The sequence below is a fragment of the Sitophilus oryzae genome, unplaced genomic scaffold (assembly GCF_002938485.1).
Source record: "Sitophilus oryzae breed Bouriz unplaced genomic scaffold, Soryzae_2.0 scaffold_1640_pilon_pilon, whole genome shotgun sequence".
In the NCBI taxonomy this organism is placed as follows: Eukaryota; Metazoa; Arthropoda; class Insecta; order Coleoptera; family Curculionidae; genus Sitophilus; species Sitophilus oryzae.
In genome coordinates, this window is record NW_022146326.1 from 2,070,843 (window position 1) to 2,092,707 (window position 21,865).

At 33.1% G+C, this 21,865-nt stretch overlaps 1 protein-coding gene across 1 annotated transcript; it reads right to left on the bottom strand.

Moving 5' to 3' along the window:
* Positions 1 to 848: 848 nt before the first annotated feature.
* On the bottom strand, positions 849 to 21,148 carry LOC115880692. The gene is made up of 2 exons (XM_030897974.1): positions 20,753 to 21,148; positions 849 to 1,903 (listed from the first exon to the last, which is right to left on the bottom strand). Exons 1-2 carry the CDS (start codon positions 20,980 to 20,982, stop codon positions 1,651 to 1,653), a joined length of 483 nt encoding a protein of 160 aa, XP_030753834.1. The 5' UTR covers positions 20,983 to 21,148; the 3' UTR covers positions 849 to 1,650.
* Positions 21,149 to 21,865: the final 717 nt, after the last annotated feature.

The following is a 21,865-nucleotide window of genomic DNA, read 5'->3' on the forward strand; positions in this document are numbered from 1 at the left end:
AAATATCAAATTTAATAACCATTTTATAAAAGGTAATAAGTGATATAGTCTATCTACTAAAGCAGGAAATTTATTGCATTCAATAATAATATGGTTTTAGGGTTTAACGTTTCACGTTAGAAGTTTCACTTCATATATGCGTACATAGTGCACACACTGTTTTTTTTACAAAATCTCAATAGCCCCCCATACATCAGAAGTGGAATCGGCCTTTAGAACCGGCTTGCGGATTTGATCTGTCACATACCAAAACTCTCGTATTTTGATCTGCGGATTTGGCTTACCGATCAGATATTTGGCCCATTAAATACTCTCGTTTGGGACAACATTATACGTTTTATAACAATTTTTGCTTATTTCTGCCGACTTTATCCTTTGTTCGTTTTTTAGACAAATTTAATCTCACAGGTCAAATCCGCAGATTGGCCTATGACACGCTTGGCCTGCCACTGTCTCGCCCACAAATGCAAAGATTTCATCAGCAAGCCAAGTCCGCAGGCGCAATCTTCTGGTGTATGGGAGGCTATTTATATAGGATCGCTTGGTATATATTGTATTAAAAAACCCCGCTATTTCAACTGTTTTAAGAGGAACAAATAATAGAACATATCAATTTCTAACCAAACTTTAATTGTAACAACTTTACAAAACAGTAATACCGTAAAATGTTTGCTTCCCCTACTAATCATACAGGGTCGCTTTTATGTATGGAAACGGTCGATTATTAGGTAAAATATAGGAGGTACCCCAGAAAGTTAAATACAAAAGTTATAGAATTTTTAAATATCTATTAGCGAGTAATAAACTTAAGTATACAGGGTCGATCATAAAGTCGCGGCACATAAAACTTTTATTTTTTTAAATGGAACCCCCTGTATATTATTGCATATTTCGGTTCTTCCTTCAGTTCTAAGCAAAAATTGAAATACACAATGTACCTCAAACCAACCGTTTCCGAGTTATCGACTTTTAAAAATACCACTTTTTTCACAGTTTTGGCGGAAAGGCATGAATGAAACTGAACATGAACATATCGAAATTAATTAAATCAAAAATGGTTTAAGTGATATTTGTTCAAGAGTCAATAACTCGGAAACGGTTGGTTTGAGGTACATTGTGTGTATTTCGATTTTTGCTTAGAATTGAAGGAAGAATTGAAATATGCAATAATATACAGGGGGTTCTATTTAAAAAAAAATGAAACTTTGATTTGCCACGGCTTTATGACAGACCCCGTATACATAAATTTATTACTCGCCAATAGACATTTAAAAATCTTTTTTAAAAAAAATTTTGTATTTAACTTTTTGCGGTATCTTTTGTATTTTAACTAATAATCCACCGTTTCCATACATAACAGCGACTTTGTATTTTAAATCTAATGAAATACTACTTATTTTATATATTTCCGGTCTTTGTTTCTGAAACAATGTAGAAAAATATTATAAATATTATTTCTTTTAAAGGCTGTAATTCTAATTTACTAATTGTAAATATTCTTGAACAATTTTTTTTTTTATTTTTTTACATACAGTTGATTAAACTATATTTTTTCTTTTATAACAAAAATAAATAACATACCACCTTACTCCTAACAATAACTTAAATTCCAACAAGTTGTCAATACAACAAACCCTTAAAATCAAAACCCTAATATCCGTAAACCTCAATCATAATTCTAGGATCGTAGTTCGGCGGCACTCTCAGTATAACCTGAGCTTCGTTTCCCGCCACGTCAATTCGAAGAGTGTAGGCCCTCTGGCGGCCGAAATTCAACACGCGCACTGTGGTGATCCTGCGGGCATCGGTCACCGCATACCATTGCACCTCCTGCTCGTCGGAACTTAGTTGGGGTAACACGATCACCTCCCTGATTTGCAGGATGTCCTGCGATTCTCGGTATCTGAAACAGAAAGATCGGTAACTGAATGTAACGTATTTGGAGAATGCCTGAACTAAAAAATATCGAACTGGATTGGATGGATTGATGGGGTTGAGAAGGAATGTTAGTGTGCTTTAAATGGCAAGGGAGTAAAATGGAGATATGTCACTGCAGAAAATACTAAACACTGATTTAATGTAATGATGTATAGAAATGATTTTAAATATAAATAAATAAATAAATGCCTTTATTGTCAAAATTTTTTACAATTTGTAGACAAAGATAAAGTAAACAAACAAACTAACAAAAGAGAAAAGAGAATACAAAACGTTATACAAATAACATTGTCAGTCTTATTGTTAAAATAAACATTTATAAATGTTTACAATGTCAAAGAATAAAAAAAAAAGATTCAAAAATATTTAGTAAGTTTATAGGTACTAAGTATCAATGAGCTCTAGATAAATCCATTTCGATGTCACTGGTAAATATAGTAATAGCAAACATTAGACCAGTGTTTACAAGATCAAATTCGATTATCAAAATATAAGTCATTTACGGTGTAGAAAGCCTTGTCTAGTAAATGAGATTTCAATGCTTTGCGAAATCAAGAAAATGATGTTATGGATTTGATTTCAAATGGCAGGTGGTTGTGCATTTTTTTCGAGTTGTATAATATTGAACTTTTAACTAACACTGAGCGTGGGTTAGGTAGATAAAGATCTTGCTCCGCGTTTCTGAGTGGATAAGTGTGAGATGGTCTTTCTTGAGAAGCTGATACATGTTTACGTATTAGGCAAACGGATTCAAATATAAAAAAGGAAGGAAGAGTCAATATTTTTAATTCTTTAAAAAAGTATCGGCAATGAGTTCTGTTGTTTAGTCCCAGTGAATATCGAACATCTCTCTTCTGGAGCTTGAAAATGCGGTCAAATTGAGTCGCACAACACGTACCCCAGAATGGAAGGGCATACCTGAGGTGCGACTCAAAAAGTGCATAATAAACAGTTCTAGCCACTGACAAGTTAAGCTCCTTAGAAACAGATCTTAATGCAAAACAGGCAGAGCTCAATTTTTTCGACAAAGCTTCGATATGTAGTCCCATTTCAGAGAATTGTCCACAACAAGCCCTAAGAATTTTACAGATTTTACGACGTGAATTGTGGTGTTGTTAGGTACAAAAAATAGTACTGAATCGGTTGTTGGTTTGCTTTTAGATGTTTCAAGTTTATTGGGGGTAATTTTATCTCTACATTTGTTTGGGATTGTTAGACCAACCCATCTACAATTCGAGTTTCAGCTCTCTAACTCTACTAAAATTTTAAGTAGAATTCGTAGTTTTCGAGATATTCCGCCTCTAAGATCCCTCAATTTTCTCCCTAAGTCGTAACGCTCTGAAGAAGCCTATCACTGATTGATAGGAAAAATTGTTTAATAACTGGGCTAAAATTTAATAATTTTTCATGATTCAAAATTCATTTTAAAGGTAGAATCAACAGCTCGTATTATTTATTTTGGAACTTGTTTGAATTTTGTCATATTTTATAATGATAAAAAACAAATTTATTCATATTTTTCTAATAAAAGCTTACTTGTCAAGATTTTTTTTAACAGTTGTTCTTAGAGTCTCTTTAGCAACTCAGACAATTTGAAGAATTTGTTTAATTATATTTTAATAGAAAAACAACTATTCGTGAGTGGCTTTTCTGCTTTTTTTGGGATTTCCCAAAAGTGTCGAAAAAAAGAAAATTGCATAATTATGAATAGTCGAATTGGTTTTTTTTACGACGAAAAAAAGTCTCTGGGTCATATTTTTAGCTAAGAACCCAATCTTTCATTTAGCGATCATGAAAATCAGCTACATGCCATACTTCGGCCGATGTTAGTGCAAAATCCCTTCTTGACCCTTTAGGGCCGTTTTTAACTGTTTTCCTGTGACTTTACGAAAAAAAGTATCAGAACCTTTTTTGTAGATAATGACCTAAGCTTCATTACAAGAAAAAAAAATTGAACTGCATATTTGGGTAGATATTTGCGAAAACCTGATTTTTCGGCCAATCACTGCCCTGCACTGTGTTGTGAATAATAAAAATAATTTTTCTCCTAAAACTATTCCCCAAAGGGTGCGCTATGATCCTAAAAGTCATGCTCGACGAATTAAGCCGAGGTTTGTGTTTTTTCGTGTCCTTATAGTACAAGAGCTAGCAAGGTCGGAAAAACAAGTATTTTAAGACGTCTGGCTCTTTGATATATCTTTTACTATGCTCTCTGAAACAGCATGCGGCCCGTCTGGCTGCCGGTAAACGTTGCGTTCCCTACTGCGCATTGAAAGAAGATCCTATATTTTTATTAATTCTTTAAATTCTAGTATTGAATGTAAACCGACCGAGTCTCCATAGCTCAGTGCGTAGAGGTTTCGCCTATCAAGCGAGGAGTCAGAGTTCGAATCTGGGACAGGGCAAAAACTTTTTTATTTTATTTTCGTTTATATTCTGATAGTAAAGTATTAAATATTTTTTTGGAATCACAAGAATTATTTAATACTTTACTATCAGAATATAAACGAAAATAAAATAAAAAAGTCTTTGTCCTGACCCGGATTCTAACTCTGAATCCTCGGTTCGTAGTCGGAACTTCTACGCACTGTGCTATGGAGACATGTTCGATTTATATTCAATACTAGAATTTATAGGAATAAATTAAAAAAAATAAAGGATCTTCTTCCGATGCGCAGTAGTGAACGCGACGGGCATCGGCAGCCAGACGGGCCGCATACTGTTCCAGAGAGCATAATAAAAGATATATCAAAGAGCCAGACGTCTTAAAATACTTTCTCAAAAACGTTGCTAGCTCTTAGACTATTATTTATTGGACTACACAGATTTTATGACCTGTAATCAAACAAATAATAAATAAAGATAAAAAATACCAACATTACACTAATATTTTTCCTTCTCGGAGAGCACAAAATTAATCCCATTTCTATACAACTTAACATAAATACCTCTATAACAAACTAATTAATCATAAATCTTAAATCCATCCCGCTTAAAATACCATCCCGCTTAAAATTCGACTAACCCTTTTTTAAGATGCGCTTTATCATCCGCCACCTCCCCTCTAAAGGAAATTTAAATTTTCGACAGCCGTATTTATTCAGGCTTTCATTCTAAGAACGAAACGTAATTAATGAATAATATGACGGAAGAGGGTGTTGGAAATTGGGTTATTTGCAAACCCGGCAACCATGTCCTCGCCCGTCCTGAAAAAAGAAAGAAAATATTTGTTCAGATTTCGGTAAATACTCCTTTCTGTTTTTCCCCCGATATTTGCATGTTTGGGTTTTGTATTATTTAAGCTCAATTTCGTTTATTTTTATTTGTCCTAACAATATTAGATTGTATTATTTAACAGATGAAAACATATATCTTATTAATCATACAGACATGAGGAAGTGTTTCCTGTATACAGGGTGGCCCGAACTATATTCCGGAAACTTCGACAGCATATTTTGCAGATAAAAATAAGTAAAAAAGTTCCTGTAAATATATGCTTAGTTTCGGAGATACAGGGTGTAGATTTTCATTTTTATTTCGATTTTTTCCAAATAATTTCTGAAGTAACCTCAATATTTGGATGAAAATTTGTGTCTGGGAGTTTTTTGACATGAGAAATTTGATTTTGATGTTAATATGACTCTACTAGTAGAGGGCGCCACCTACATATTTTTTAACTGGTTTGAAAATAATAACTTTTCGTCCGTACCTGTATAAAACTACTGAGTAAAACAATATACATTTACGACGTTTTTTACGTGAAAAATATCTCTTGGTAAAAATCGCTACGAGTAATGGTTTTTGACATATTTAAAATCGAAATTATCAATACCTGTCATCAATGACATAAATTAAACATGTTGACTAAATAGTTATTATACTGAAATCATAAATTTGAAATGTTTTTGTGCCAAAAGTTCAACAGAAACTATTTTATCATAATTTTTTGCAGGAAAATTTATGATTAATTTAAAAAAATAAAAATTTTCCAAATTTATTATTTCAGTAAAATAACTACCATATGATCGAAAAAAAAATGGCGTTCAGTTGGCTTGGAAATGACGATCGATGACATTTCCCATATAATTTTACATACAAAATGACAGCGATCTTCAGATCTTCATTTCATAGCCATCGCTGACGCCGTTTTTATTCGATCATACGGTATATCTACTCAACGTGTTTATTTTTCGTCAATAATGACATGTATTGATGATTTCCATTCTAAATATCTTAAGAACGGTTGCTCGTAGCGATTTTTACAGAGATGTTTTTCACGTAAAAAGTCACAGAGATGTATATTTTTTCAATCGGTAGTTTTATACAGATACGGTCAAAAAGTTATTAGACTTCAAAACAGTTAAAACACATGTAGGTGGCGCCCCCTACAAATAGGAGTCATATTGACATTAAAATCAAATTTCTCATGTCAAAAAACTCCCAGACACCAATTTTCATCCAAATATTGACGTTACTTCAGAAATTATTTGGAAAAAATCGAAATAAAAATGAAACTACATTATTACATTCTGTATCTTCGAAACTAAGTATTTTAGGACATACATTTATACCAACTTTTTTACTTACTTTTCTCTGCAGAATATGTTGCCGAAGTTTTCGGAATAAAGTTCGGAACACCCTGTATATCAAACAAAGTTGCAAATTTTGGTAAAATTAATTTTAAAGAAGACTATTATATAGTCTTTCTGTTAAATATTTTTAAAATTCTTGGAATTTAGAATTTTGAGAGGGCTTTAAGTAAGCAGTAAATTTAGTTTTAAAAAACGATTATGTTTCAAAAATATCTAGATATTATATAGCATCAAGGTATTTTTTAGAATTGGCAAATTTATTGGCAAATCTAACAAGTTAAAAAAGTATATAGCATTCCATTTAAAAATATATAAATTTGGTTTGAATAACTCTGTATGTTAACAAAATGTATTTAAAATGTTGTGCGTTGCCATTGCCCCCCATATAATGTAAAAAATAGGCTGTACTTAAACTGCCGTTAAACGGTAGCTTACTAAAATACCGTTAATAGGTATGACGTCGTTGATGAGACGCACTTGACAGTTTTATGAAATATAGGAATTTTATAAGGACTAACCAACGCTATCCACCCCACCAAATAACGAACTTAACCAACGCAACTAACCTTGACACTTAAAAAAATGACACGTAAAAAAATATAAAAAACAAATATAAATTAGTAAAAACCAACCAACCCCACCAAATAACCAATGAATTAACACCCTCCAAATAACCATGCTAACCAACCCGTCAAATAACTAAACCAATCCAACCAAAAAGAGTGAAACCAATGCAATAAGATCACGCTATAAGCAAAAAAATATAAAAAAATTCTTGGTCCGGCGTGAGATTTGAACCACGGACCTTCCGCTCACGAAGCAATAGCCTCAGTCAGGGAGCCATAGGTGTTCTTGCAAAATGCCTATCGCTAGGCATTACTTTCCGCCGACATCAACGACGTCATAATATCTATTAACGGCATTTTAGTAGGCTACCGTTTAACGGCTGTTCAAATACATCGAAAAAAATATTGTCATTTCAATTTTTGTCCAAATCTCAAACCAAAAGCTTGATATAGAGCTTTTTGGGAAGCCTTTGAGGCATCCTGTATAAAAGGACGATAAATTTCATCAGCATAACATCCAAGGTAATTTTTATCGTTCAAAAGGAAATCAAAAACAAGAAATTGCATAACACTTGCATATTTACAGAAATAAATCCACCATGAAACTTCAGTAACAGAGCTTCTTAAAGCATCTAACTGAATCAGATCTAAACCAAGGCATTCAGAATTGTATTCAAAGCACGCGTTTACACGATCTGTATGTTTTGCTCCTTCCTTTTACTAAAATTGTGCGGAAACATTTCTTGGCAAGCGGTTGCCTTTTTTCTCTGACTTTTCTGAGTAATTTTATACGAGAAAAGAAAAATCGTTTTTTTATTTAACCGCTTACACGCGTCGGTTCTTGCGAATTAATCTTTATAAAGCACATTTGTTTAAAAACATGATCCTGCCAGAGGGTGCCATTGAAAAATTAAAATAAATTGAATTTGTTTGGACGTGCGTGGGTATTGTATGAACAGTTAGTAGCTTGTTTATACCAATTAGTAAATTGCTATATAAAAATGTTGATCTTTTTATACATGATTAAAATGTCAGTTTTTTTATTTTTACTCTTAAAATTTAAATTAATGAGCGTAATTTTGATATACCGTGCTTTTATTTTAACTGTGAACATAGGGCTTAACACAGTGCAATGCTATTTTGCTAAGTATGTTCATTTTTAAAACGTAACAGTCAATGCATTGGATTTGAGCGAATAGTATGCAACAAATTTTTTTGTTTTGTTTAGCTAAAAATAGTTCTAGCTCAAAAAGTTACCAAAAATCCTAAATTTCGATGAAAATTCCACACCTGTAATTTTTAACCAATCAAAACGTGTTTTTTTTGACAAATCACCATGGCAACGGATAAATTTTAGTGAAAATTTTTTCCTTGTGGGCACCCAACAGCGAATTATACTGCAAATTTTTTGACGCTTATAATGACAGAATATCTTTTTGAGAGTCTGGTTTTTATTTATTTACATGATAATTTTGATACATTTCAATTGAGATGCTGAGATGTTTTCTATAAACATTTTTTTTAAGTCGTGCCGCTTGACAGCTTCAAAACTGAAATAGTTTTTAGGTTTGGGTGTCACTTAGTTGCCATAGTAACTAAATAATGAAGTCGACTTGAAGTCGACCGTCGACAAAAAATCGAAAAATACATTTTAATTATTTGATTTTCAAACACAATTTGGTGTGGAATTTTCTTACCGAATACCACACGAGGTAAAATTAAATCCGGAATTTTTTCTCGCTCATGAATAGTTTTAGAAAATTATTAAAAATTAATTTTCAAAATATTCATGAGCTCGAAAAAATTTCCGGAAATAATTTGACCTCTAGTGGTATTACTAGTGAAAAATAAATATTTTAAATTTTAATTCATGTCTATTAATTTTTCTGACGTTTGGCGACAAACATTCAACGTCGGAATATCGACAAATCAATGCACAGACAAATTCAATATCGATCCAAAGGTAAGACAAGGCCACACACTCCCCCTAAACTATTCGTTGCTGTACTAGAAAGTATGCTAAAAATGATAAAATGGGATTAACAGGAATTAGCATCGATGGCAAATTGATATACCATCTCTGTTTTGCAGATGATATTGTTTTACTAACAGACAACGTACATGAAATACAGGATATGCTGGACATGCTAAATGATGCTTCGGAAAAAGTGGGTTTGAAAATTAACTTATCAAAGACACGATACATGACAAACCTAGACTGATATTGATGACAGAATTAATCAGACACTCAAAATTTTACGAAGAATAGGTTTGTTGTGGGCGACATCGGTAAACTAAAGGATATGCCGAGATCTGATCTTCTAATACGTTTAAAAAGAAAGGTCTTTAATCAGTGTGTTTTGCCTGTCCTCACGTATGGAGCTGAAACACTAACTTTGGCAAAATAGAACATACATAGAGTACAGGTCATGCAACGGAAAATGGAAAGGTCCATTTGGTTGGGATACATACCTAATCATACCATATACCTAATCATACCATACGAAATCGAACAGGAGTAAGAAATGCGGTAATATCTGTCTTATACCTTAAATGAAATTGGGCAGGACATGTGACTAAGATAGCAGATGGATGGTGGACAAAGAAACTTGTGGAATGACCAAGTCACGAGGCCTATAGAAGCAGAGGACGATCTCCTAGTTGATGGACAGATACTATTAAGATAGTGGCTGGAAACTGGATTCAAGTCATTGCCTGGAAACTTATATGGTGAAATTTTGATAAAATAATTTAGTACTCACTAAAAACAGGGTATGTCGCTAGTGGTAGGAAAAATAATTTTTAGGGTTACTAGTTTATTTGGTTGCCTGTGATATGCATATACAGGGTGTTTCCTAATTAATCTAAAAAATAAAAAATCGTTAGAAAACGGCTTAAGGCGGGCTCTTAATAAGTATATTTATTTTTTTCTCGGCAACCGTTTGATGATCAAGAAAAACTCAAAAGATCAATTTTGTTGAAAAAGGAAGGCCAGTCAAGAAAAAAATACATTTTCTTTAAAGAAGCAGTAGTGTACCATTTATGTTAAGCAAAATATCAATTTTTTTAAATTTTTAACACCCTGTAGATCAGAAAGGAAGTACTTTAGACCCAATGCATATAAAAATTGTTTTAAGAACACATGAGGAATCACACCACAATTTTTTAGACTAATTAGAAAACACCCTGTATATTGTCAACTTGACAATGATTGTTGATAAATCAAAAAATACCTTTTCTGTGAAAAAAGCCTGATTTTCGTAGGAAAAATTTTGATTTTTATTGAATTTGGGCCTGCGTGTGCAAATACCGGTATGTTTTTTTAATATTCTATCTACCTTAATTTTAAATATCATAGTCAGAAATAGTTTTATTATTTATTTACTGTAAAAAAGGTATACTTATAAGTTTTATCAAATATTGTGATTTACTTTCTACCTTGTAGTCAAAATTTATATTTAATAAACTGTAAAATATATATATTCTTATGTTTTATTAAAGTTACTCTGATATACTAATATATCAGTGTAACTTTAAAACTAAATCCTTTGAAATCAAATATAAACATAAAAAATATTTACAGCAGAAAAGGCGAAGGCGCTGGGTTAAACGTAGTCTCTACTAAGAACACGGAGGGGCGCTTTGACCAAAATTTTACTATTAAGTTTCATATCAATCTTAATAGAAGATTATTTTCTTTTATCTATGATTCAAGTGGCACAAAATAGAATGAAACGGCTAGAGTTATGGAAGGATTTTGTTCAGCAGTGGACGGAATAAGCTAAATGATGATGATGATGATGTTTAATTTTTTGGCAAAGAAACAGTATTGCCTGTCGGTATTTCTTCAATGAATGATAAAAGGTTGGTTATGGACTGACAACAGAGCAGTGATTTACAAATTACAATGATTGTTTTGTACAATGATTGTACAAGTTAAAATAAAAGCACTGTATATGCGTATGTGTTATTTCACCATGTAGATTTTTTTTTTGTAGATGTACAGCCTACTACAGGCTAGATGCCAAATATCTAATATGAGTGGAATTATTGAAATAGTTTTGTAACTTTATTGATGAATTTTAGGTTATCCAATTCATTTGAGATTTTACTCAAAACAGTAAACCTCTGGCTAAACTAAAAAATATGCAAATGCAAGGTAAGCCTGTAAAATACTTTTATTATTCAAATAGAAATATCAATTATTTTGGTGTTTATTCATAAAAAACAGAGAGTGAGAGAAAAACAAGGGAGTTTAAATTCTCAAAAAATTATCCTAAATAATTTAGATGGCATATGAATGTATTTTCTGTCAAATACACGTGGGTATTTAAGTATTGAGCTGTCAAGAATCGCAGTCAAATGTAGTGTTGTTAAGAGCAGAGTAGTTGTAGTTTTATGTAAAGTGATAAAACGACGCTCTTGTCTAATTACATCGATCTTTTATGTATCGAAGTCCCGTTTTCAAAGATTAGGTAAGTTTTTTACTTCTTTTAATCTGAATTTTGCAAGTCGTTTTTAAATATTTTTAGTCGATATGTCAACACTGGGCGTCGAACAAGCTAAGATCCAGGTAATTTCTTGGTATTTAAAGGCTGATTATCTACTTCTGCCGGCGTGGCAGCTCTCAAGATGTTGCCATTATTTGTTAAAATTTTTAAAGTTAAACAACTCGGTTATTATCAATTAATTTTAAAAATGGTAAAGAGAAAATATGTTTCTGTTTTAGCCAGATCTACAGCCCCTTAAAATACTTGCACTTATCTCTGGGACACCTTGTGCAATAATATTTATTTCGCTAAAAATTTTGGACATAAAAACACATATTAAATTTCTATTTAGTTTAATTGAGTTAAATATATAATTATCGATTTTCAATAAGTATAAAAGTATATGGTGTTATAAATTATGCAACATTGGAAAATTAATTTATTTATATATGTGTAGTTATTATCTAATTAAATTTAAATCGACCCGCTTTGAATGGAATAGGCAACTGGCTTGCGGTGGATAATTTGCGATAAATGTAATTTATCGAAAATGCTAATTTTTAATCGCCATAAAGGTTACTGAAATTTAACATTAATGTCATTAACGTATATTGTGAAAATAGGGCAACCTCTTTTTCCTAATTATGCGTAACACAATTTTATAAATTGTGGACATTAGTGTTCACATATACTATATGGACGTATACTATACCTACGTATAACTATATGAAGAATAATGAGGGGTGAGTATTCAGTAAAACTCATTTTTAGGAGTACGAAAATTTGCACAGAATATTGTGATCTTAAGTAACGAAACTCAAGAAATTAAGTAAAAAAAAAACCATGTAGTAAATTATTTTCAAAACGATTTAGGATCTCAATTTAAGGCAATTCAAAAAGCGTCCAAAGCACTAAAAGTTCCAGTTTTTCATGCGGGTTCAGATGGTTCAAGAAGCCGCATACGTTAAGTTACTAAAACGGCTGGTACCTCTAAATAGGTATTAAAAATACTATATATATATATATCCCTTAAGCAGGTTAATTAGACACAAATCAGACAATTAGACAAACAAAGGTTGACAGCAGTTGGCAAAATTGACAGCAGTACCAAAATCAGTATAACGTAATTATAGTAATCAAAGTAACGCATGTTTGAACTGATTACTTAGGCTGTATTCCGTTGCAAAACCAGGCGAACCAGACAAGTAAACTACGGTAAAGAGCGGTTCCTGAAAAACAGTTTGGTAAAATATTGGAAACGTCAAATGTTATTACCTCTATTATAAAATTTATCTTTTATGCATTTTTAATGTACCTATTTTATGCTTTTACGTTTGCTTCTTCTTTGCAATGGAGTTTAATATTGAAAAGTACTTAATTAATAAACTGTTAAACTTGTTAGACAGCTCAAGTGAAGATTTGCAGGTCCAATAATAAAACAGATCAATAATAAATAAACGAATCTAATCAATATTTATATTTTTATAGCTTACAAAATATTCACGTTGTCAGTTACTTGTTGTCTTGTTTTTCATGTTTTCTTTAAATGTTCCTGACTTTAAGAAACAATGGCTGCATGATAATTTTAAATGATCCTAAAAAGTAGTTCTATTTAGTTAATGAAATTTATTTACCTTTACTGCCTATCTCCATTGCTTTTGGATGTAAATACAAAATATTATTACAAATTTTAGAAATTAAATGAGAATTTCATTCGAACTTCCAATATTTGCTTGATTTCTATCACATAAATGACATTGATTGACAAACAAAACCAGAAAAACCAGCCTTCCCGCGCTGGTTATTTTGGTGACAGTTATAACCGAATTTATCAGGAACCGTGTTCCGTAATAAGAAAACTTTCAGGAAACCGATAGAAACGGAACATAAAATCATAACCAAGGTAAGCAACGGAATACACCCTTAGTAGTCGAGTAACGATTAGTAACGAGTAGTCAAATAAAAATCAACATCACTAACAGCCGGTATGTTCGACCAAGACTGATTCCCTTAAATGTTGACATTTTAGTTCGGGATTATAGCATTCATTAGGGGAGGAATGATATAAAAATTTATTACATTTTTTTTATTGAAATTTCAAAACATTTTTATAAAACAATTTTTATTTTCGTTAGCTTGTGCTGACTGTTACGTCATTTTCCATATATCGACGAGCAGCTTATTTTACTTTACAACTCCATATACGTTAGATCGACAGAACTTTTATTGAAAGAAAACAACCAAACGCCTTCGTACACCGTCATATTTGTTTTTTCTCTTTAGTTTGCTGCCAGCTCCGTTTGACGCCGCCGTCATCGCTTTAAACGACAAAACTTTTAAAAACTCCACTTACCTTCTAGACACGTAAATAGTGAGGCAGATTAAAATGTCATCAGGAACGAAATGCCACTGCGTCGCGCACATAGCACTGCTCTTTATCCGATATCCAAGTCGTCTATTTGATTAGGTTTATGCAAACTCGATATTTGGACGAGACTATTTGAAAATGGGTCGTACGATAACAGTTGCAGTAACTTGAATGAAATGGCGTAGTAATTTCCGAAGTGCATTAGGAAATATACATACATAGAGATGGCTAGTTTGAAAGATACGATGTAAAACTCATATACATTATAAATAACCGTTTACTTCTATTTTCCATAGTAGGGTGATCCTATTATTAACTGCTAGTTTTTTCTTTTATTTACCAGCATTAACGTTTCTCCAATAAGTGCATATGTACCTCACAAATTTGAAGCCTCAATTCAGCCGGATTTCAAAGACTCTAAAACAAAATAGGATATAATTGTTGATGGTATTGTTGCTTATTTTAACCACTCTTCGGATATAGGTATTATCTTACCAAACTTTCAGCAAATAAGAAATAGAATAGCAACACCGCACTACGTTTCACATAAAATTAGTATACTATATCGTAGGGAAATACGAACGAATGGTAACATTTGTCAGTTCTGTCATTGGGTTTACATAGGAAACATCGGAAACAAGAAATAGCCATCTTATCCAACAGTCAAGCAGCCGTAACTGCAGTAGTAACCATCAATTCGAAGTTGGTCAAAGAATGCCTAGAGAAGCTGAACAAATTTGGCAAAGAAAATAAAGTCCTCCTACTCTGGGTGCCAGCTCACCAAGTTATAGAAGGTAACAAATAAGCAAACGATCTAGCTAGAATATTAGCGAACAGTCAAATAAGAAAAATTCTGCTTCCCAAGTAAAACCCAACTTAAAGCGGAACTCAAGGACCTGGACGACTCCATCCATTTCCAGGTTATGGATGGAATTGTCTATGTTCTTGGGTGCCAGCGCACCAAGGGATAGAAGGCATTAAAAAAAACGATCTAACTAGAAAAGAAACAAAGACTCCCACTAACTGGACCAGAACCGTTCTTCTGGTTCTGGATGGCCATAACTTGGAACAGGAATTCTCCAACGATTTAAGGCGCTCGAAGAAATTTCTCGGTTCAAGGACCGAGAAAAATGAAATAGTTTCCTTTATTTAAGCAAGAACAACTTTGGGTTGTCACGGAGTTTTTAATAAGATGCTCACCTCAATGATCACCTCTAATCTCCTCAATGAACTCATTAGTAGATTGAAGCTATGAAACAACGGCGAATGCAGATTCTGTGGGAGAACTAATATCTGTAAAACTGTCTCAGATACTGGCTTTTGTCAAAGCCCCGAGACTTTATGATAAGCTTTAATCCAATCCAAGAAAGGGGAAAATCTACAATATTATATGCAGAATTTTAGGCTGTATCCAATTCTGCACAGAAAAAAAGAAGGTTGCACTTTAAAAAAAAATTGCAACATTATTAATACATTTTTTATGTATATGTATCTTTATAAACCATGCACCATTTATATAAAACTTTTTTCGTATCTTCTTCAACAACGACTCTGGACTTCCTTGAATAATGGGCCACCCTGTATATCCTTTCCCAAATTGTATTGGGAACAATAATGGCATTGTATATATAAAAAAACCAAGGAAAGATTACCTCTAGTTTAAAAGACCGTGAAGGTCCTTTAATATGACTGATTTTAATTCCGGGTTATTAGTGGGATTCTATTTTAAATTTTTCTTCTTCAAGTGTCATGTTCCTAGTGAAGTTGATGACTGCCATGTTAATAATATCTCTGTATCGCTCTCGATCTTGCGCTACATAGAGTAATTCATCCGCGCTCAAGCCTGTCCATTGGCGCAAGTTCCTCAATCACGAAAGCCTCTTGCGCCCAATCCACTGCTTTCCTTCGATTTTTCCGTTAAGGATTAGTCGGAGTAATTCATATTGAGGTCCTCTGGTTATATGGCCAAGGTATTCAAGTTTTCGTCGCTTGATAATATTCAGAAGTAGTCTGTCGGGCTCCATTCTTCGAAGAATATTCTAGGCATTCTTCTATCTGTCCACATTTCAAATGTTTTGATTTTATTTATTGTTTCTTTATCAAGTGGCCACGTCTCACATCCATACAAAAGAATCGACCACACATAACACTTTGTAAACTTTTCCCGTATTTTGGTGTTTAGTGAACTATTTGAGAGCAGCGACTTAAACTTCTGAAATGTATTTCTTGCTTGTTCTATACGAAATATGGGTGGTCCGAACTGTATCCCGGAAACTTCAGCAGCATATTCTGCAGATAAAAATAAGTAAAAAAGTTCGTATAAATATATGTCCTAAGATGCTTAGTTTCAGAAATACAGGGTATAGAAGTTTCATTTTTATTTCGATTTTTTTCTGAATAATTTCTGAATTGACGTCAATATTTGGATGAAAATTGGGGTCTGAGAGTTTTTTGACATGAGAAATTTGATTTTGATGTCAATATGACTCCGACTAGTAGAGGGCGCCACCTACATGTGTTTTAACTATTTTGAAGCCTAATAACTTTTTGTCCGTTCCTACTGCAAAATAAATTTGTGAAATTTTATTTTTTTTTAAATTAATCATAAATTTTTCAGCAAAAAATGATGGTAAAACAGTTTCTGTTGAACTTTTGGCACAAAAACATTTCAAATTTATGATTTCAGTCTAATAACTAATAAGCCAACATAACCTCATCGGCAAAAGTCTTGCACCCCCAGACAAATTTATTTCTTTGCATAGCATATTGTTGTGGCTGTGTGTACAAATACCTTAATATGTGTCTACAAAAAATAGGTCATAAAAGCAATGAAAGAAAACCTTATCGATGGAATGTGTATGGTTTTGCTATTTACGGTCAAATTTTGTTTCTCAGTTCGAGTTCAGTCTTGTAGTAAGTGTTGTGAAAGGCGACAAAAATGCCAGGGCACGAAATTTCTGCCTTCGATAGGGCCCGAATTATCGCTTTGCATGAAGAAGGTCTCAGCAGGCATCAAATTGCTGATCGTTTAAATTTAGTGCGAAGTACTGTCAGCCGAATTATACAACGGTATATGGACACCGGAAATGTAAGATCTCGTCCTAGGTTGGGCCGTCCAAGGATAACGACTGAACGACAGAATCGCTACTTGGCTCAATTTGCCAGAAGAAATCGGTCAGTTCCAATTCTAGAGCTACGATCTCAGTTTCAACAAACTTACCACCGAGTGATATCAAGCCGAACCATTTCCAGGCGACTTTCTAATGCTGGATTGCGGCGTAGACGTCCACTGCGAGTCCCTCTATTAACTTTACATCATAGACAAAGGAGGCTACAGTGGGCTAGAGAACACCAGAACTGGTTATTACCTCAGTGGAGAAACGTAATTTTCACTGACGAAACCAGGATAGGTTTGATCAGTGATGACTATCGTCAGCGAGTGTGGAGGGAGGCAGCATCGCTTGAATACAGCCCTTGCTGTTGCTCCTTATCAAGGAGGAACTGAGATGTTCTGGGGTGGCATCATGTACAATAGGCGAACAGAGCTTATTCATATTCCTGAGGTGATGAACGCCCATTTGTATGTGGAAACTGTAATCAGACCAATAATTTATCCACCGCGAGAAGAAATCGGCAATAATTTTATTCTCATGGATGATAACGCTCGTCCTCACAGAGCTAGGATAGTCCAGGAAGCATTAAATGAAGGAGAAATAACTCGTCTGGACTGGCCTCCACTCTCCCCCGACATGAATCCTATTGAACATGTCTGGGACTACATCGCCAGAGCTGTATTTCGCAGAAATAACCCACCAACAAATCGCCAGGAGTTGATCATTGCCGCTCAAGAGGAATGGCAGAACTTACCTCAAGAAACCATAAATAACCTTTTTAGTGGGGATGCCCTGACGACTTGATGCACTCATAACAAATCGAGGAGGCAATACTTTTATATTAGTAACCTTAACTTTGTCAGAATTTATTATTTATTTTCTCTTTTTGTCAAATATTTTTTCATGGAATTTGCATTTTTTTTTATTTTGGCAAAATATATTATTAAACTTGGTGAAAGTTTTCCCTTTTTGTGTTATTTTTTAACATAACTTTAGCATCTATTGATTTGTACGAAAAATTAGTTTGGAATGTAATTTTTTATTAAAATAGTAAGGGGGTGCAAGACTTTTGCCGATGAGTTTATGTTTAATTATGTCAATGATGACAGGTATTGATAATTTCGATTCCAAATATCTCGAAAACCATTACTGTAGCAATTTTTACCTAGAGACCTTTTTCACGTAAAAAATGTGAATGAATATTTTTTACTCGGTAGTTTTATACAGGTACGGACGAAAAGTTATTACTCTTCAAACCAGTTAAAAATATGTAGGTGTCGCCCTCTACTAGTAGTAGTCATATTGACATCAAAATCAAATTTCTCATGTCAAAATCTCCCAGACACCAATTTTCATCCAAATATTGACTTTACTTCAGAAATTATTTGGAAAAATCGAAATAAAATGGAACTTCTACACCCTGTATCTCCGAAACTAAACCTCTTAGGACATACATTTATACGAACTTTTTACTTATTTTTATCTGTAGAATACGCTGCCGAAGTTTCCGGATTACAGTTTGGACCACCCTGTATATACGAACTTCTATAATTTAACAATGTGAAAATAAAGATGAAAATGGAGTCAATAACTTGCTGATGTGCTTTACGTTGAATCAATTTTAATAAAATACCATAAGATAAAAAACAAGAATTACACCGAGGATAATTTTGTTACGATAAAATCCCTACACTTGATTACTTGTTGACCCGTACTTATCTTTATTTCAGTTGGCTTATTAGGTTGTCATTTTTTTTTCAAACGTCACAAAAGTATTAATTCTTGCGACGTGATTGACAATTGCTGTTTTTTTAATTGCCTTTTTGATTTGTACGCATTCGAGCTCGAGCTATTTTCTTGGTAATTGGACATATTTCCTTATAACACAGGTATTCAGATATTCAGCAGTTGATGCCATACAGTAAAGGCGATGTAATAATAAATCAGTCAGGTTAGTATACCACTAATAGAATTTTCGCTTTCAAACTGTGAATACTACTTGTTCTGACACATGCCAAATTCAATTACTTACCCAAAGACAATTTAGTCCCAAACTAATTTACTTACTAAATTGACAGATATAGATTGGAAACGTCATTTGTTCGCATTAAATTGAAATTTATCTAATAAGATAAGAGATAAGATTGGGAAACGTAATGAAACTTGTAATGGAGTCTGATGTAAGTAGGGTAGGTTGGCCAACTGTCCTCTATTCTAGAGAACAGTCCTCTTTTTGCCAGTAGTGTTTTCCTTTATCTCCCGCATTGAAAAATTTATCTTTTTTATACACCAAACTCAAAATCTAAAAAATAATCGTCTACAGCCACAATTCTTAATAAAATTGTTAATCTGGTAACAATGAGTCTTGAGTACTAAATTCCCACTCGTTTATTCAAAAAAAAATTAATATAGTAATTAATAATTAATTCTTTTATAAGTAGTTGTTTTGATATGTTAAAGAAGCACAACATTTATTTCGTTCAATGATACGGAAAATGTTATTATAAATTTTATGCTTCTTTAACCAAAATAACAAAAAATAGCGATGACGTTACTCAAAATTTTGATATTACCGATTAGTTTTTATCATCTGCTGATGGGGCCTCGAATTTAAATTATAATAACTATCTATAGGTAACTATATTACCATAGAAACGCGTTTTGATTTTGGGATTTTCAACTACCCCCCCATTTTCATATTTTTATAATATTTCCTTAAGATATTGGAAGTTTGGAAAAGCATAAATGGAATTAACCATTTTAGATTAAGCAATAACTTTTATGAAGAGTGCATTTTTCTCAAAAAAATAATATTTAAAAATGCATCCTCTTGTAAAGACCTATTGGGGCATATTGTATACAGGGTGGTCCGAATTGTATTCGAGAAACTTGGGCAGCATATTCTGCAGATCAAAAAACAAGATTTTTTTAGTTTGAGATACAGGGTGTAGAAACTTCATTTTTATTTCGATTTTTTCCAAATAATTTCTGAACTATTCTGTCGATTTCTGGAGTAATGGTTCTCGAGATATTTGGACTCGAAATTATCAATACCTGTCATCATTGACATAAATTAAACATTTTATCTAAATAATTATTAGACTGAAGTAACAAATTTGAAGTATTTTTGTGTCGAAAGTTCAACACAAACTGTTTTTTCATACTTTTTGTTATGACAAATTTAAAAAAAAAAATAGAACTTTTTATTTATTTTTTTAACCAAATTTATAATTTCAGTCAAATATCTATTTACTCATCTTTACTTTCTGCCAATAATGACATGTATTGACTATTTCCATTCTAAATATCTTGAGAACGGTTGCTCGTAGCGATTTTTACCAACAGACATTTTTTACGTAAAATATTACGGAAATGTATATTTTTTTACTCGGTATTTTTTACAGGTTAGCTCAGTTAAGTCAGGTTAGACAAAAAGTTATTTCTTTTCAAAACAGTGAAAATACATGTAGAGGATGCCAATCTATTCAAATATCGACTATAGTTCAGAAAATATTTCGAAAAAACCGAAATAAAAATTAAATCTAAACACCCTGTACCCCCGAAACGAAGTATTTAAAACATACATTTATACAAACTTTTTTTATTTATTTTCATTTGCAGAATATGCTGCCAAAGTTGCTCGAATACAATACGGGCCAAACTGTATAACATAAAATTCTTTTACCTGTAAATTAAATCTCCAGTATTTCCATCTCTGCCATCTTGCAAACTCTGCCTCCCATCAACCGCCTCACTCTCCACCCCATCTTTACCAGCAAACTCCTCAAGTACCACATCTAATTCACCCTGTTTCAACACCCTCACGCTTGTCTTAACCCCCTCGTTAGCTTGGCAACATCGCCACATACAAACCAAACCCACCAAAAACACTCCGCTATTTATAATTTGCTTCATACTGCCTCGATGTTGATTCTGTTTTTGTCGAACGATGTTTAAATGCGCTACAAACGCAACGCTGCGGCCCTTTTAAATGTGAAACGAATCAAACTGTTTATACTGTAATCTAAAACCGGTCAAACGCGCCACATTCGAACTTCATTTGCTCCGATAGGCGGCTCATTTATTTTATTAGGTTTATGCAAATGTAATGGCTTTTTTATTTCGAATGGAAATGGGTCGAACTATGATAACGCTGTTTTCGGTAACGTGAGTGAAATCGCTAAGTAATTTCCGGCTGTTGTTATAAACAGGTTTATGGTTGAAAATATACTGTTTTTTAAATAATAACCAGTCAACAACTTTACGTTCTACGTGATTTGGTTATTATCAAAAACTATTTAAATAAAAATACGACCTAAAGGTAGATCTAGAAAAAACGGCGTCCATTTGATTTAAATTGGCATTTACCATACAATTTTTGAAATGAAATTTTTTTATGCGCGCTTCTTGTAATGGAGTTCTTCCTTAAAGCGCTTGCACACACACCGGCAAAATCGGTGCCGGAGCCGGCGCCGGCTTTGCACCCGTTCCGACAGTTGCATTTAATTCTATTGTATTTGCCGGTCCACGACTATTTTGCCGGATCGGAGTATATGTGAAGGAGCTAATTTATTTACATTGCAATCGATTACACATTTTTTGTCCAATTTTCTGTTATGTCTTAGGTTGTGCGTTTCATTGATATGGAAGATGCTCATGACGTATCCATAGTAGCCACTTGTGATCTTGAAGGTTTCGATGAGATCGCCACAATTCTTTGTTCACGCAGAGTATAGTTAGACTCGCCGCCATCTCCAAACGAATCCTAGTGACCCTCCACTGAACATGTTCAAATATT